We start from the raw sequence: 16,312 nt of genomic DNA on the forward strand, positions 1-16,312 counted from the left end.
TTCTATGATCTTTTCCCACATCAACTACTGCCTAACGAGCTGGTCTTTGGCTTGCAAAACAGCTCTTAAGCCAATTGAATCTCTTTTTAAGAAAGCCATAAAGATCTTTGACAAAAAACCCATGTTTGCTCATATCTGTAACATTTTAAAGAAGCATAATTTCCTTGATTTTGACGATTTTAAAACTTTCAGACAGGCCTGCTTTGTTTTTAAGTGTCTCCATGGACTTGCCCCACCCCCTCTGGGAGAGTTTTTCAAGCGTTGGTCCGTGGAGGACATGACCACCAGGGCATGTCAAAGAGGAGACTGTGAGTTGGGCCACAGACGCACTGCATATGGGAAAAACGTTTTGTCCATCGTTGGCGGTAGGGTATGGAACGGTCTCCCGCATACCCTACCTTCAAAACTAAACTTAAGGAATGGCTCAAAATTAACCAACACTGCACCCATAACAATAACCAATAGCCCTCTCATAATTTCCTTGATTGCACTTTACTGTATGGTATCAGCACTTTATTGTACTGATATTGCACTTTAACTGTATTGCTTTTATCTTGTTTGTGTGTATTGTTTTTATCCTGTGTATGTATTGTTATCCCTTGTGCATTTTTATTTTACTATATTGCTTTTATTCCCGTATTGCTTTTTATTCCCGTATTGTTTGTCACCTGGGTGTGATTTTTTTTATCATTTTGGAAATAAATTGTAATCCCCAATCTTTCCAAGTACCCCCTGCAAGCTGCTCAAGTACCCCTAGGGGTACGCGTACCCCTGGTTGCGAATCACTGGGGTGGGTAATTCACAACAATAGCCACAGTTTTTGCACTGCAAAATTAGCCAAAATGTTACCCTCCCCTGAAATAATTCCAATAAAAAAAGAGAAATTCTGTCTGGATGACCCAGGGAAGTGTTGGTATTTTTGTAGTATGTGTCACACAGTCCAATGGTGGTGGGGAAACCCCCATAACCCTTACAGTGTCATTCCTACGCTGCGGTTTGAAGGTGGCGTGTGCCACAACTCTGAGCAACAGTGACAACAGTTACTTAATTGTAGTAAGGCGCATAGCAGGAGGCCAGACTGGCTCCGAGTGGTTTTGCTTCCTCTGTCTGCGTTCCTCTAGGTAGGCCAGGCCATACTGCACCTGCCCTAGGATTAGTTTCAACCACAGTTTCCTCCAAGTCCCAATGTGTGTCTCACACAGCCACACGTCCACCAACTGCCAAACTAGCCTCCAAACACAGCAATCCTCATTCAGGCTTCACACTTGCACATTAAAATTGAAGGGGGGGGGGGGGAAAGGGGGGAGTTTTATACTAACTTCTTGGGAAAAGTGTATTTAATTTAGATTATCTTGTGATTTGATATAATAAATATTATATAATCACATGAACATTCCAAATTAATGGCTTTTTGAATACCCTGGCAAAATGAATCAAACACACATCATACCAACTCAAGGCTGACTCAAAATATACAAACAACAAACACACATGTAAGCTTTATACTCGATGCTAGACTAAATGTAGACAGAGCAATGATCCATTTGCAAACAAGAAAACACTTTAAAAAGGTGGTGGGTGCTGTGTAGAGTGGAGTGTGAGACAGTGTTTGGGTCTATGTTGGATAACACTTTATTTAGATCAGTGATTCCCAAACTGTGGTCCGGGGACCACTGGTGGTCCACGAGGCTCCACCTGGTGGTACTCGAGAGCCTTGCTGATTGCCATCAGCCTATCAGCAAATAAGATGTTTATCTGTTTATGTGTTGGTTATTTGCGGTCTGACTGGCAACAGTAGCCTACTAGTATTTGGCCTTTCTGATGCTTATTGTATGGTTAAATCTCAATTTTAGATTTAGTCTTAGTCTTAGATAGTCATTTTAACAGCTTGTTAGGTGACATTAATTGACATTCAACAATTCAACCGTTTCGCTTTGTCTGTAGATGTTGTTTTAACAGCTTATTAGTTGAGATTCAACAGACAGATTCTGTTTGCTTCCCATTCCACACACCTGCACCTAGCTAATATGTAGGTACAATATGTTCATGACTTGTCTCATAAGCTGTGTTCACACCGAGATATTTATTTTTCGCTCTGTCGCTCAAGTCAACCCTTTGGAATCGCTCTGTCGCTCTGTTTAAATCGCTCATCAACAGGCACACGAAATGACGGACATGTGGGGGATATAATGTTACGCAATGTCATGCTGTTTATCCACTACGAGCCACCGTCATTGTTTACAAGCTAAAGCCTATCAGCGTGCTCCTAATGCGAGCTGCATACCGGTAGTACAGACTTCACTTCATGTCAGCTGTCAGCCTGTCAATGCGGTTTGTTGCCACACAATAAACCAGCGGTTTGTTCCAAACCAGAGTGATCCTTGACTCACTCTCACACGGCAGCCAATCAGCATTGAACAGCGAGCGACTGATGCCAGCGTATTTTCGCTCGAGTTGGAATATTTCATCTTGAGCGACGAGCGTATTTTCTCCCTATCGCTCTGTCTCTGCCGCTCGGACGGCCAGCGATTATTCTCCCAGGCGAATATACGCTCAATCGCTCGTTTGCATTGACTTTGTATGTAAACTCGACGCCAGCGACAAACTTTAATAGGTCGGTGTGAACGCACCTATAGACTCTAGATACTGTTAACAGATGAATTGTTGAACGTCAACTAATAAGTAGGGCTAAGTAAATTGATCAAAATCGGGTAAAAAAAAAAAAAAAAAAAAAAAAAAAAACTCGGGTAGTGTTGTGCGTGCGTAGGGATGTAACGATTACCGGTTTTAATGATAACCGTGATAAAATTCCTTACGATAACCGTACCGTTTCACATTCTCATTATCATTAAAACCGTGGTATCGTGATTACCGTGTTACTGTGATTACAGTGCTTTGAAAAACATGGTAAATACTGTCCATCATCAACCAAAGTTGGCAACAGTCTCCCAGATGCAAACGTGCAGCCTTCGAGAAATTATTTCAGTGAGTGTGTCAATCCTTTTTGCGTCTGAGTTTTCAATATAAAAGGTAAAATGATTTCAGTGAGTCTTCTCAGTACTTTTTGAACATTTCCAGCAATCTTTTATGAATACCGTGATAATACGATAACCGTGATAATTTTGCTCACGATAATCATGATGTGAAATTTTCATACCGTTACATCTCTAGTTGTGCGCGTTCTCGGCTGTGGCGATCCCGCTGAGGAACAAACATGTTGTAGGCTACTCACACAGTTGAAAGCACTGTCAGCTCAGCATCGTCCGCGGCCCATAGTAAACTTCCTTCCAGGCTTCTCCTGACAAAACGCTCCTCATCTGCTCCAAGTCAGACGTGCGGATATTATTATTTGCCACGAAATGTTGTGAATTTATTCAGGTGAGCTCAGTGTAACGTTAGTGGATTTCCCTCTGCTCTCTGAGCTGATCGTCTGACACCAGGCCAGACAGAAAACCACTCAGAAATCCTCCTATTTTAGGATGAAAAAGGTGACTGTCACCTAAAGGTGACTACGGTAGTTTACATGAGTGACTAACGTTATACTAACAAACACGTTCTACGTGTCTCATCCTAATATGATGTGCGCTCTGGCTGTATGTACATTCATCCATGTGATAGACGGAGCCAACTTCACTTTCACTACCACTCTGTAATAACAAATCCATGTGATAGACAGAGCCAACGTCACATTCACGTTCTGTGACTGCTGTTAATTCCTAACATTATAAACAAATTAAACAACTTGAATTCACTTGAACACTTTACTCACACTGGGTTGGAAAGAAGCGTATGAAGTTTCATGTTTACAACAGACCACAGATCACCGTCTGTGTGGCTACTGGCTGGCTGTTGGGTGTAGGGATGCCACGGTGTGGACATTTTCCCACCGGGTAATAAACACACCGGTGTTACCGGTGACACCGTCATTTATTTTTAAATAATAGGATTGTTAGTTCCTACTAGTGCATGTTGTCCCCGGGAACAATAACAGTGAGACACCAGTCTGATATCCTCAGCAGCAGCTAGACTAGAGCGAACGTTACGTTATATGCATGTTGATAATAAAAGTTTTAAAGTAAGCAAGAGTCTATGCTTTAACCGTCCATTCTGTAGGGTCATAGAGACAAGACGCTGCTGCTGTGTAACGTATTAATGTTAGCGTGGATGCTCACAGCTATACAACACTGGCTGCCTCACAACTCATGGCTGCATCTGACTCGAGACAACTTTTCAGATGCCCGTGGAGACAATCTTTCTCAAAAGAAACTAAAATTAGCGACACATCTGGAGACTTTTTCTGACATGGGATTAACAATACCAGCAAGCAGCAGTAAGCAGGCAATCACTGAATGATGGTAAGTAAGTCCTCCCTCCCGCTAGCATTGATGCTAAGAAGTTAGCATCGACTTTTCGCTGTGGAAAAAAAGGCACATTTCCAGAGAATTGCCCGCAGTGACAACCGCATGCACAAGCAGGCTTAGCTAAAGGGTCTTACCTACATTTGTATGAGGAGGGCATAATTTGTGTTCATAAGATGCATAGCGTTAACTAACGTTAGTTGCTGGTCTAACCAGAACAGTGGAGCCACACTGCAGCAGAGGGAGCGCTTGTAATTTCCACCAGGCGCACGCTGAAACTGCTGTTTTCCTTTCATTTCTTCCTCCATAAAAACAAACTGTGTTAACGGTGGACATGTTATGTAATCGGTGTATCCCCCACTACCGTGTAACACCGGTAACACCTAATACCGTGGCAAGCCTAGGGTGCATTTGTTTGTGTTCACGGTGCGTGCCGGTGTGAGTTCCCTGTGTTAAAAACAGTGTTGGCCTGAAGGACCCCGCCCAGCCAGGAAACTAGAGACTGTCTCACGAAGCTACACCTCACATTAGATATTATGGAGAGAGAAAGAGAGAGGAGAGGAGGGGGGGGAAACAATAACAACAAAGCGCTGATTGCTGATTTGAGCGTCGATTGCCATGGCAACGATTGAAGCTTCGAAGCGTCGATTTCTTTTGGGTCAACATTACAACCACTTATTAAAGTGGTTGAAATGTTACAAATACCCTGTATAGACTCTCTAGGCAAAATATCCAAATAAAGTGTTACCCTTGGTGTGAGGGAGGAAGGATATAAGTGTGGTAGGGACTGAGGTAGGGAGGGAGGGAAGACCAGCTCACCCCACTTCCTCTTGGTGAAGTAGGAGTCTGCTGTTGGGTCGTTGAAATGTCTGCTGAACATGGTCTCTGCCCCCGCATGGAAGTCATAGGAGAAAACCAAGGCTGGGACAAAAAGACAGAGAGGAGAATCGTTAGAACTATTAGCAAAACCCAACACATATCAGTATATATACATATACACACATATATAGTAAATACCGTATACATATCAGTAGTCCCTGTCAAAACCAAACACATCAGTAGTCACTGTCAAAACCGAACACATATCAGTACAGTAGTCACTGTAGATACCCCCCATTTAAGCGTGTATCTTCCATTTATCCTGAATTGTACTGCTACTGCTGTATTTTTTTTTACTTAGTAACAAAAATCTCTAGTCTCTATCAGCCAGCTGGACATGAGATCATTCCTTGTAACTTTTAACAGCTGAACGGAGCCAAACTTGATAATAGTAGTTCAGAAACCACGCTGTAATAACAAGCGTATCAACTATGGATGGGCATTTTAATAAATTTCCAAAATCGAAAATCGGGTCAATTAACAATCAATTATCCATTGTTATTTATTTTTTATAGCAGAAAATACTAAAGACATGTTTTCCTCAATGAAATGAACACGGCCGGCTGTGGCTAACTTGTTAGACAGCTGCTGCTCTCTTTTTCGTAGCACTTTTCAATGACGGTGCGTCGTGAGGGAATCTCATACACTGGCTCAATCACATTGATCAGGTGTTGAAAACCGTTGCCCTCAACAATACATGCGGGCAGCATATCCATCTTGATGAGGTTGCAGATCGTCTGGGTGATCCTCTCTGCTCATTGGCCATCAAATCTCCTCTGCGTTAACACTGAAGTGATGGTAGGCTGAGAGGAGGATGAGGTTTCGTTCTTCTTGTTAACCAGGCTCAGATGTATGCTCTTCAAGTGGTACATCATTGGCGTCATGGCTGTATTGTACTTATACACGCCATTGCAGTGTTTACACTGAGCTACGCCGTCTTTTAACTCAAAATGATCCCACACAAAACTTCGCTTTGCTCTCTTCATGTTTGCTTCAGTGACTGGCTGTAGTTTCGATGGCAGCTCCACCCCCACAAGTGTTAGATTGCGCCCCCTGCATGGTTGCTATCACGTAGTGACTTGAAATCCATTCTTTCAGCATGCTTTCAGGACATCTATTTGATTAAAAAAGAATCCACGTGATTGACATGATGTTTAACAATCAATTATCGATTTTCCGATAATTGGTGGCCATCCCTAGTGTCAACTAGGGATGTCGACGGTTAACCGTTAACCGGTTAACCGCCGACAACGTCATTGGTCGGTTAAGCATGTCGGTCAAACGGTTAATTTGCATATTAAATTGGCATACAACTGTTGCCAATATGGTGTTTTTTTTCCTCCTCCGCTGTAAGCAATGTTAACAAGTAGTTACTGTAGCAGCAGGATATAGAAATTAAAAGCTCCTGCCAGAACATTAATTTAGAGAAAGGCTTTTCCAAATGTTTGAGAGAAAAGCCGTGTGCATTGTCAGCAGCACCGACTTCTGTCGCTCCATATATGCGCCACAGCCCCGCCCCCCTCTGCTTTGAGCAGACAGGAGAAGTGCGATGCATTTCTCCCCTGACGCGGCGCCCTGCCTGCCCTGTGCAGACTACAGCCAGCCAGTCAGCTGCTTCTGTGTTCCAGCCGCTGTCATGAAACGGCTTTTCAGTTTGGTCAGGACAGGAGCGCATGGCCTGAAACCCGACACCTTGCTCATCTCACAGCGTTCAGCGTGCACTGCGCACGTCCGTGTCTGGAGTCAAACCTGATGGAACGTGCACATTACTTTTTCTTCACTGGTTCATTTGGTTTCTCTCTCTCTCCCTCCCTCTCTGCATGCATGTTCATCATGCACACGCATGCATACGCTCGCACTCAATGATCAAACAGTAGTTTTTTACCGTGTTACAAAAATGCAGACATGCGTCTAATTGACGATTGAAAAGTAACAATTAAGTTAGTCTTTACTGTCCAACACAGAGCAGTTCGGGGGAATTGTTTCACAACGAGAGACGGATTGTTTGTAGACTGCATTCATTGACACTTTCAAAGCCGGTGTGAAAGCAGCTACTGACAGCTGCATGTGGAGCCCTGCAAGATAGAGAGAGCATAGCCCTCGTTGCGTGCGTGAAGACAGAGGGAGAAGGAGTGAGACCAAAAGCAGGTATTATATATTGCTAAAAGTAGAAGATACTGTAGTGATGCACGCGTTGTCAGTGCGCCTTGCAGCCCCTGGGCTGTCGTCCACTCAAAGTACTTCACGGGGTGGCTGCGTGTCAATTGACGTGTCCTTAATATGCAAAGCGTGCAGCTCTAAGCAGTATAGCCTATCGGAGGAATGTTTTTGTTTAGATGGCTGGAGGATTCAACTTGTCTTTTCGTTTTGTTAATGTGTTTTCTTCTGCTTGTAGATGTAAAAATAAACGCTTTCTAATCAAAAGAAATCAAGCATTTGTTGTGGTAAGGGTTTAATGGGGCACAGACAGTCAAAATGCGCATTTTAATCTTCTCGGTTAACCGACAATTGTCGGCTAATGAGGGTCGGTTGTCGGTCAAAGAAAATTATGATTTTCGACATCCCTAGTGTCAACAGCTTCATTTGTAGCACTGCCATGAGGTCTAATGTACTGTCAAATAACTTATATTGATAAGAACTAAAGGCTAATAGGTTGTTCCATTGAAACATGGGGAGCACCACATTTCTTCGCAAGACCCCCCCTACTCTGCCTCTGATTGGCTGTCATGGTTCTATCCTGTTGTCCCATTGGCGAAAGGAACAGTTTTCAGGCCAAAATGGCAGCAGCGCTGTTGTCAAAAAAGCACCAGAATGTATCGTCTCTTGCCTTCTATACTCTTTGGTAATATTCTAATGTACACCCAATTAAACACCAATTGCAGAGACATGTGGATACAAAACAAACACGTGACTGCACACACACACAAAAAAGTCAAATGAACTATGCAGAAGACACACGAGACAGATACACAAATGCATGCTTGGACACACACACACACACACTCACAGTGGTCTCCAAAGGCCTTGGTGGTGAAGACCTCCCGCAGTGTTACAGAGTTGGAGTGCTGAATCTTCTTCCACATGTCCACCAGCATCATGCACTTGGTGTTAACAAGGCGGAAACCTGAACATCCGAGTCAAAGGTTACTTTAATCAGATACACAACACATTGGCAGAAATAAACAATTTAAAAAATATCAAACAGTATCAGTATATCCTGTTTGCCACCTACAACTAGGATGAGTGCCACAAGTTATATGGATTTTATGTTTATACTAAGGGGATGTGAGGAAACAGGACATCACAATTACCCCACTGCCCACTCCAAAAAATAAAGGATTGTGAATTATGAACAGGTCTATTTGTATTTACTAAGGAAAAATATGATTTCTTCACTAGTATTGTTTCTTCGTTGAGACAGTAGGAGAGATGAGATTATTTCTTCCATTTTTCTTGAGTACCGTAAATTCCGGACTATAAGACGCACCGGTCTATAAGCCGCACCTTCAAAGGTGACTATTTTTTTCTTCTATAAGCCGCACCGGACTATAAGCCGCGGGTGTTTTGATGTTTAATTACCATATGTAAGGCTTCGTGCACAGAGGGGATTGTCGGGAAATAGATGGCTGTTTGGGGAAGCTCCCATTTATTAACATTTCAACAAAACAAAAGTCAGGTCACTAATCCCCAGACAAAATCACACATTGTGGTATTTTTTGTTTTTTTTTACAGTGCACACAGTGTCCGCGGTGTGGTGAAAAGAGGGCAAGAGAGGAAATTAAAACAGAAGTGGATTTATAGTTAGAAAGAGTGCTAAAGAAGAGAGAATTCCGTTTTTTATTTTTTTATTTTAGTTACTCACAGTACTATTGACCAGTCCAACTCAAAAGATATTCGGCAGTTTCACTTTGAGCTCTTGTTCCGCCGCTGTCCATCAATGGTTATGACGAGTCTCGCTGGGTACAGTACGCCAAAGCGATATCCATTGACTCGATGATGCTGTTGTATGTTGCGCGTTTCTGTTGCACCAACGCGGACGGTGAGGGGCTTCTTCCCCGCAGCCTGGAGGATGAGTTGACGGTCGGGCCAGCGGAGTAGGCAGATGAAGATGGCCCTCGGTGGCAGGCCGGGGTCTGGACGTGGCCGAGGCGCCCGGTGTGCGGGAGAAAGGAGGAGGAGGAGAAACCGCCACCTCCACAGCCAGCCACCTCACACACCCCAACTGTTTAATAGTGCCCGGCTCGCATGCCTCTCGGTCGGCTGGCCGGACAATATGCACCCCGCTGCAGCAGGCAGCAGCAGCTTCGGGAGGTTTTCTCACTGTGTTCGGGACTTCGGCTCTAACTCGGCCAGATGGCTGGACACGAGTGAAACTCTTCACGGTTGCATTATTTTCTTTAGTGAGTGAGTGGATGGACTTCTGCACGTTTTCAAACTTGTTTTCAAGCTGCTCAAAACCTCTGAGCGATGTCGGACTTAATCGATAGTGTTTCACGGAGTAAAAGTTTAGCCCAAGCGGTGTATCTCCAGCCTCCAGCAGGTGAGTCATTTCCTCATTCATGGCGTGATTGCTTCGTCTTTTTCTTTCTGCTTACCTGTGTTGTGTTATGTTATGTTATGTTATGTTGTTAAAAGAGGGCAAGAGAGGAAATTAAAACAGAAGTGGATTTATAGTTAGAAAGAGTGCTAAAAAAGAGAGATTTTTTTTTTTTTGGGGAAAAAATCCATAGATAAGACGAACCGTTATATAAGCCGCAGGGGGCAAAAAAGGCCAAAAAACGGGAAAAAAGCCGCGGCTTATAGTCCGGAATTTACAGTAGTAGGGACAAATTCGGCCAATGTGTTAAGAGAATTCCACTTGTTCCAATGCAGTTTTGTGAATTTTCTAGAAACCAATGTCAATATTTTAAAAGATGGTAAATCATCTCATCACTACATTTCTCACCATGTATCCTCCTCAGGCAGTAAGGCAGATCATCCTTGCTATTGACCGCCTTGTAACAGGAAGTGATGTAGCTGAAGTTGCTGGTCTTCTGCATGCGATTTGGTGGGGGGAGGGGCTCTAGGGGAAACAGGCTGTGATAGCTGTCTACCTCAGTCGGTACGCCTGCCAAAGACAAAAGTCGTTTCAGGGAAATACACACAGACACAAATCTCAAAATACACATACCGGTAATCTAAAAGAAATCTTTACGTAGGTTTTACGTAACCCATATTACGAGACAGGGGCGGCTGTGGCTCAGGAGGTAGAGCGGGTCCTCCACTAATCAGAAGGTCGGTGGTTTGATCCCCGGCTCCTCCAGTCCGCATGTCGAAGTGTCCTTGGGCAAGACACTGAACCCCAAATTGCTCCCGATGGCTGTGCCAGCACCCTGCGTGGCAGCTGGCCGCCTTCGGTGTGTGAATGGGTGAATGTAGGCACATTGTAAAGCACTTTGGATAAAAGCGCTATATAAATGCAGTCCATTCCATTTACGGTAGTCCATTTACCATATGGGGCAACTAATGTCAACCACAGCTACATCAGTGCTTAACTCTGCCTTTGTGTTTTCACAGATTATTTGTTTTCACAGTTCAACCAAACCGAAATTTGACAGTTCACATGCACTTTTGCCCATCTGTGCGTTTCTGAGAACAGACACCCTCAAAATGCGAGTGTCCTGTCAGACTGGAAGGAAGACTTGCGAAAACCACAAACAATGCAGTGAAAACACCCCCCTCCCCGATCACATGATGATAAGAACCCCTTAGGAGGCCCACAGCAGGGCAGAAAACCATCTATTTTGTAAATTGAAATGAACAAATATGGTGCAAGCCTGCCTCACTCCACTGCACACCCAGTGGAATAATCAAATCAATATCAACTCTAAACAGGACCACCTGTGTCAAAGGTCCAATCACAACACAACTGACCATTTACCTTGGTTATCTGCTTGGTCGATTTGGGCCATCGTTATCAGATGCCTGTTTATCAGCTCCTGGAGAATACGAGAGAAGACATGACATCACCTTCAGATATAAAAACACACAGGGGGAATGGATATCAGTGAATGCATGAGGAGGAAGAGTGGGCGATACCTGTCGGAGTTCATCAGCCATGAAGAAGGACGGGGCGTTGGCTTTGGGCTGCATGTAAGCCACATGGGGTGCAGTAGGGGGGTAGATATGGTAGGTAGGAAACACCTGCAATGAAACCAGCAAGACAACTTCCTATTTATTGAGAAATCAAAACTAGCAGCTTGTTCAAAATGTGTTTTTCCCCCCCAAACTACAAGCTTGAGGCTTCTTGAATCTATTTCTCGTGAAATAACTGCATTCTGGTCAAATCAGGACTCTAGTGGAGTGTTTATTTTGTCCACATACATTTCGTGACTACAATGCAGAGCCAGGACACTGTGTGGGGCACGTACCATCCCAGCCATTGGTGCCGGGGTGTTGTCCGTATAGAAGTAGGTGGTCCCCCCTACTGTCTCTTTCTGGATGATGTGGCCCTGGTCAGATGCACTCGTGGGCACCATGTAGTTGGCAGGGTTAGGGGTATGGCTGCGCCGGCGAGGGGCAGGTGAGGTGTGGGGCGTAATTTTCGGGGAGTGGAGGGGAGAAGATCCGGCAGAAAGAGACATGCCTAAATTTAGGGACAAGAGGGAAGTATTAGCTTGTCCATGCTTTTATCTCCTCATGGATGGACTACTGAAATGCACTCTTCACTGGGACCCCTGGGCAGGTGCATCCAGAACCTCCAGTACATTCAGAACAGTGCTGCCAGGATCCTGTTGAGAGTGTGAAAACACAAACACATAACACCAACTCTGTTCTCATTGCACTGGCTCAGTGTCTCATTCAGGGGTTGACTACAAAGGCCTGCTACTCGCCTACAAATGCTTTAACGGACATGTGCCTCCCTCCCTACAAGAACCGATTACCTCCACCATCCGCACTTTTAGATCTACCAACGGCTTGCTCCTCAGGGCCCCCAGTACTGAGGCTCCACACACCATGGAGGATCGGGCCTTCTGCTCAGCTGCACCGCGTTTGTGGAACAGTCTACCTAACCGTAAGGGCCACGCAGAACCTGGACAAGCCTAAAAACCTTTTTATTCTGGAAGGCTTTTTTGTGTTAAGGCTGGAAGGTTTTTTCACGTCATGGTAGTGCAAAAGGGGACAGATACCAGGGCAGACATAAAACCACTGAGAAATCCCCTGTTTTTTCTATGATGAAAATGTGACTATTTTGCATGCATGTTTTTCAGTCTGTAGCCCTTTGAGATTCACTATGAATGAAAAGTGCAGTACAAATAAAATGCATCATTATTCTTACTACTACTACTACTTAAAAAATGGCAGACCACACACACAACAGTCCCAACCACACAAAATCTGTTTCTCGAGTATCACACATGGACTGATAGACGAGAGGGATTTCCCAAATTTGCGAGGCCATACATTTGTAGAGTTAAAGATGGAAAACAAAACTGAGTCATCTATAAAGTACAAAAATGTGAAATATAATGGGGTGAGTTCCTAGTTAATGGAGTTCCGAAAGCCTTACCAGGAGCCAGAGCAGCAGCTGTGGAGCTGCTGAGGCCAGGATGTGGGAAGGCGAGGGGCGAGGGGAAGGTCTGGACAGGGGACTGGACCATGGTGGCCATGCGCGGAGCTCCCTTAGGGATGAATTCATTTGCTGTTGGGTTAGGAGCCTGGCGACATACACAGGGAGTAACATCTAAGTCAAAAATCACATCAAATGTATCTACCACTCCCATATGAGACAAAATATACCAATGATTATAGACAATAAATCCACGTTTCCAGTACCTGCTCATGCAAAAGTACAGAACTCTGCCTAAAAACATGAGAACATGCTTTAAATGTATTGAAAGCAGAAAAAATGGTGTTGGTGTGCTCACCTTTCTCCTTTGTGATATGCTAAGAGCACCAAAATCACTGAACAGTGAAGATGTGGGAGAGTTCATTGGATCTGCAGAAGAGCATAAAGGGGTAAGGAGTTGGGAAGCGGTGTGCTGCTCTCTTGCAGCTTTCAGTGTTCAGTAGATGAGTGGCGAGTGCTGCTCCATGGAGTATCGTAGGGGTCTTACCGTGAGCGCTGTGGCTAAAGTTCTTGGCACCATCGTTGAGGAGACTGGGAGAGCTGCTGCTGGTAGTCATTCGCTAAAGAGAGAAACAAGGAATACAGGGGTTGCAGAAGAATATGACAAAAAAGAGGTTTGGAAGTATCTAAATGGTACTGTACAGAGCCATTCAGATAGTAAGAGTTGCATCATCTCCATTCACTCCAATGGGCTTTTCTTCTTCTTTGTTTTTTACCTCGCAATAGTTCCCGGAAGTAAGGTTCTGGATTAAGCAGTGCTGTAGAGTTGCAACAGAATGGACTGTTTGTGATGTACTTAGGAAAGGGTAAGACATTTAAATAATCAAATTGTATATTATCAGCATTCTTTTATGTTTTCAAATAGCCCACCACATATTTCCTGGAACTATCCTTGAATGTTCACTATAGGTTGATGCTAGAATGGAGCCTATGGAATGGACCTACGTGAGTCATGTGACAAATCAATCAAGCATTTTGGACTTCCATTGCTCTGGTACTGTATACATTTAATTAACACATGTACCCAATTTACCTGGGCACCCGTAGCCATAATTAAAACAGCATGTGAGCACATCAACATGTTTTCAATGCAGTCTTTATCAAACCACATTTTCAACTTTCAGTTAATCTATAACTACTGTCTTGTACCTGCATCATAGAGTATTTTGACTCTGCGGGGCTTCCAAACCCATTGACCCCAATAAAGCTGCTGCTGAAGTATGAGTTGGTCAGATTGGCATCGCTCAGGGTCCCGCCCTCCATCCCTGGGACTGTGGGTGACAGAAAGCATAGTTGAGCAACTACTAACTGCAGCTGGAACAATCTAATTGTCATGCTATAAACTACTTGACACAGCACTACATAGTGTATGCATAGCCAATCACAGTCAGAGCTAACGATAATTAGGAACAGGGAAAAAACGTAAACACTTCTACTAACGTTACTGCTGCAGTCGTGAGCCACTACTAAAAGCAGCCAGCCACAGTGCGAGATCCTCAATGATTTTAACTATTTACACTAATTTCTGGCATGCCCAATTACACTGGACAAAGACAGCTAACGTCAGTGGCCGGGTGGTGGGTGATTGTTAGTTACTTACTAACGTTAGTTTGTTTATGCCGTGAAAAACAGGTTGACACAAAGCAAAAACAATGCCCTGCGCATGGCTAGCTTAGCTATTAGCTAACGTTAAACTACTAGCTAATATCTAACGTTAAATAAGCTAAGCTAACACTAAGCAACATTTCCTCAGACAGTGTTAAGTGACATGACCGCATATAATTTGGCCAACCCCAATCTAAATAGAAAACACAATCACTCCGTTGAATGCAGTTTATCTGGCTAATAGCTAACGTTACACTAGCTAGCAGCTCGCCTTTCTGCCCACTCACTCAGTCACAGCTGTCATACAAAACAGCAGGCCTTCTTCGTGTGGGCTACATCAGTAAATCACCTCATTGCTAGTTTTATCGGGTTGTTATAAGCATGACTGGCGTTAACTGCAGCCAAAACTATTCACAAGACTAACGTTAGCCATCCAATGTGTCTGATCAATTGTTTTGCATGTTCAGTGCCGAGCAAATGCAACCCACGTTGTTTTGGGGCAAAGAGGCCTCACTTGAATCCTCGGGCAAAATTTTACCAAAGCCCAGCATGGCCCAAAAGTAAAGTCACAGCCACTTAGCCCGTGTCAGGCCTTGTGTGATTGGGCTTCTCTAATAACCAGCGCATACTCACTGGTTAATAACTGCCCCTCCAGAGGCGTGCCTGCAGGCCCCAGGGGTTCGTTCTTCTTGGAGACCGCAGTGGTTCCCTGCCCGCCGCCTGGGCAGGCCGCCGCGGAGCCGCCGAGGGAGTACCCCGCTGCCGTCACGGCTCCCCCAGCCATGGAGAACGGCACGGGGCTGCCTCCGCCGTGCAGTGACAAGCTCGACATGGACGGATCCTCGTGCAGAAACTGACACTCGTCTCCATAAAAGCAGGTTTTGTCTTTGGCGTAGTATCGGCAGAACTTCACCTTGACATTAGGTATCCCGACACCCGGGCCGAGCGGAGCAGCTGGAGGTGGGAGTCCACTGTTCATGGCACCTCAAGCTGCTGCTGCCGCTGCTGCCGGAAGATACTCAAACATAGAGGGATGCAGAGAGCTAGCTAGCGAGCTAGCCAGCTAGCCTGCAAACAGATTCCCTAAATGAACAGATTAATATAACTCCAGCTGGTGGAAAATACGTAAGCCTTTGCAGTACTCACATTATAAGGCTATAATGCGTTTTCTTTTGCGAAAGGAGCATTGCATGCGTAAAATCCGGATCGTCCTTATTATCGCTATCCATGCAGCTGCTTCACAAAGTAGCCTGTTGTTGAACCGCGTTCACGCTGTTGTTGTTTTCTGCTCCCAGGCAGGCTGCTCTGCTACAAACCAGCTAGCATAGCTTTGCATTGTGGGTACAATGCTTCTCCGATGCTTGGCAGAACCTGCTGCAAAATGAACTTGCATCCAAAAAGAAAGTAGTCTCTTGAGTTGAGGCACTTTGAATGTTGAATGCGGATGGTCTGTGATGTTGCAATCGGCTGGGTTGTATTTTAATCATTGTTAAACTGTATAAACTGTTGCAGATTGTGGATTCAGTCAGGGCTAGATACAGTTATGTCAATACTACAGCAGGAAAATGACAGGAAAGCCAGACACAGCGTCAGAATGCAACCTCGCTGTATTTCCCGAGATTTGATCGGTCAGAACACCACACGAGATATGGGCAAATAATAATTAAGAAGCTTGACGTCATAAAATCAAATGCATGTATATCACCACATTTTGAAAACATGCGTGTGGTCTGGTGGGGGACACATTTTAGAAAGTTCCTGTCCATTTCCTGTCAGAGAGAGAGAGAGGGGGGGGGGGGGGGGGGAGTGAGAGGGTTGTGTGTGTGTGTGTGTGTGTGTGTGTGTGTGTGTGTGTGTGTGT

The 16,312-nt window shown here is 44.6% G+C and overlaps 1 protein-coding gene across 1 annotated transcript in view; it reads right to left on the minus strand.

Moving 5' to 3' along the window:
- The window catches only part of pan3 (poly(A) specific ribonuclease subunit PAN3), a 35,142-nt gene extending 19,423 nt beyond the window's left edge, over positions 1-15,719 (minus strand). Inside the window, exons 1-11 of the mRNA XM_083632261.1 lie at positions 15,085-15,719; positions 13,996-14,117; positions 13,334-13,406; positions 13,145-13,215; positions 12,787-12,934; positions 11,648-11,862; positions 11,316-11,420; positions 11,158-11,215; positions 10,183-10,344; positions 8,245-8,361; positions 5,178-5,279 (exon numbers count right to left, since the gene is read on the minus strand). Of these exons, the coding sequence (XP_083488387.1) occupies positions 5,178-5,279; positions 8,245-8,361; positions 10,183-10,344; positions 11,158-11,215; positions 11,316-11,420; positions 11,648-11,862; positions 12,787-12,934; positions 13,145-13,215; positions 13,334-13,406; positions 13,996-14,117; positions 15,085-15,430 (1,519 nt within the window). The 5' untranslated portion in view covers positions 15,431-15,719. The remainder of the gene's footprint in view (positions 1-5,177; positions 5,280-8,244; positions 8,362-10,182; positions 10,345-11,157; positions 11,216-11,315; positions 11,421-11,647; positions 11,863-12,786; positions 12,935-13,144; positions 13,216-13,333; positions 13,407-13,995; positions 14,118-15,084) is intronic.
- Positions 15,720-16,312: the final 593 nt, after the last annotated feature.

This window comes from Poromitra crassiceps, assembly GCF_964638095.1.
Source record: "Poromitra crassiceps genome assembly, chromosome: 2".
Lineage (NCBI taxonomy): Eukaryota > Metazoa > Chordata > Actinopteri > Beryciformes > Melamphaidae > Poromitra > Poromitra crassiceps.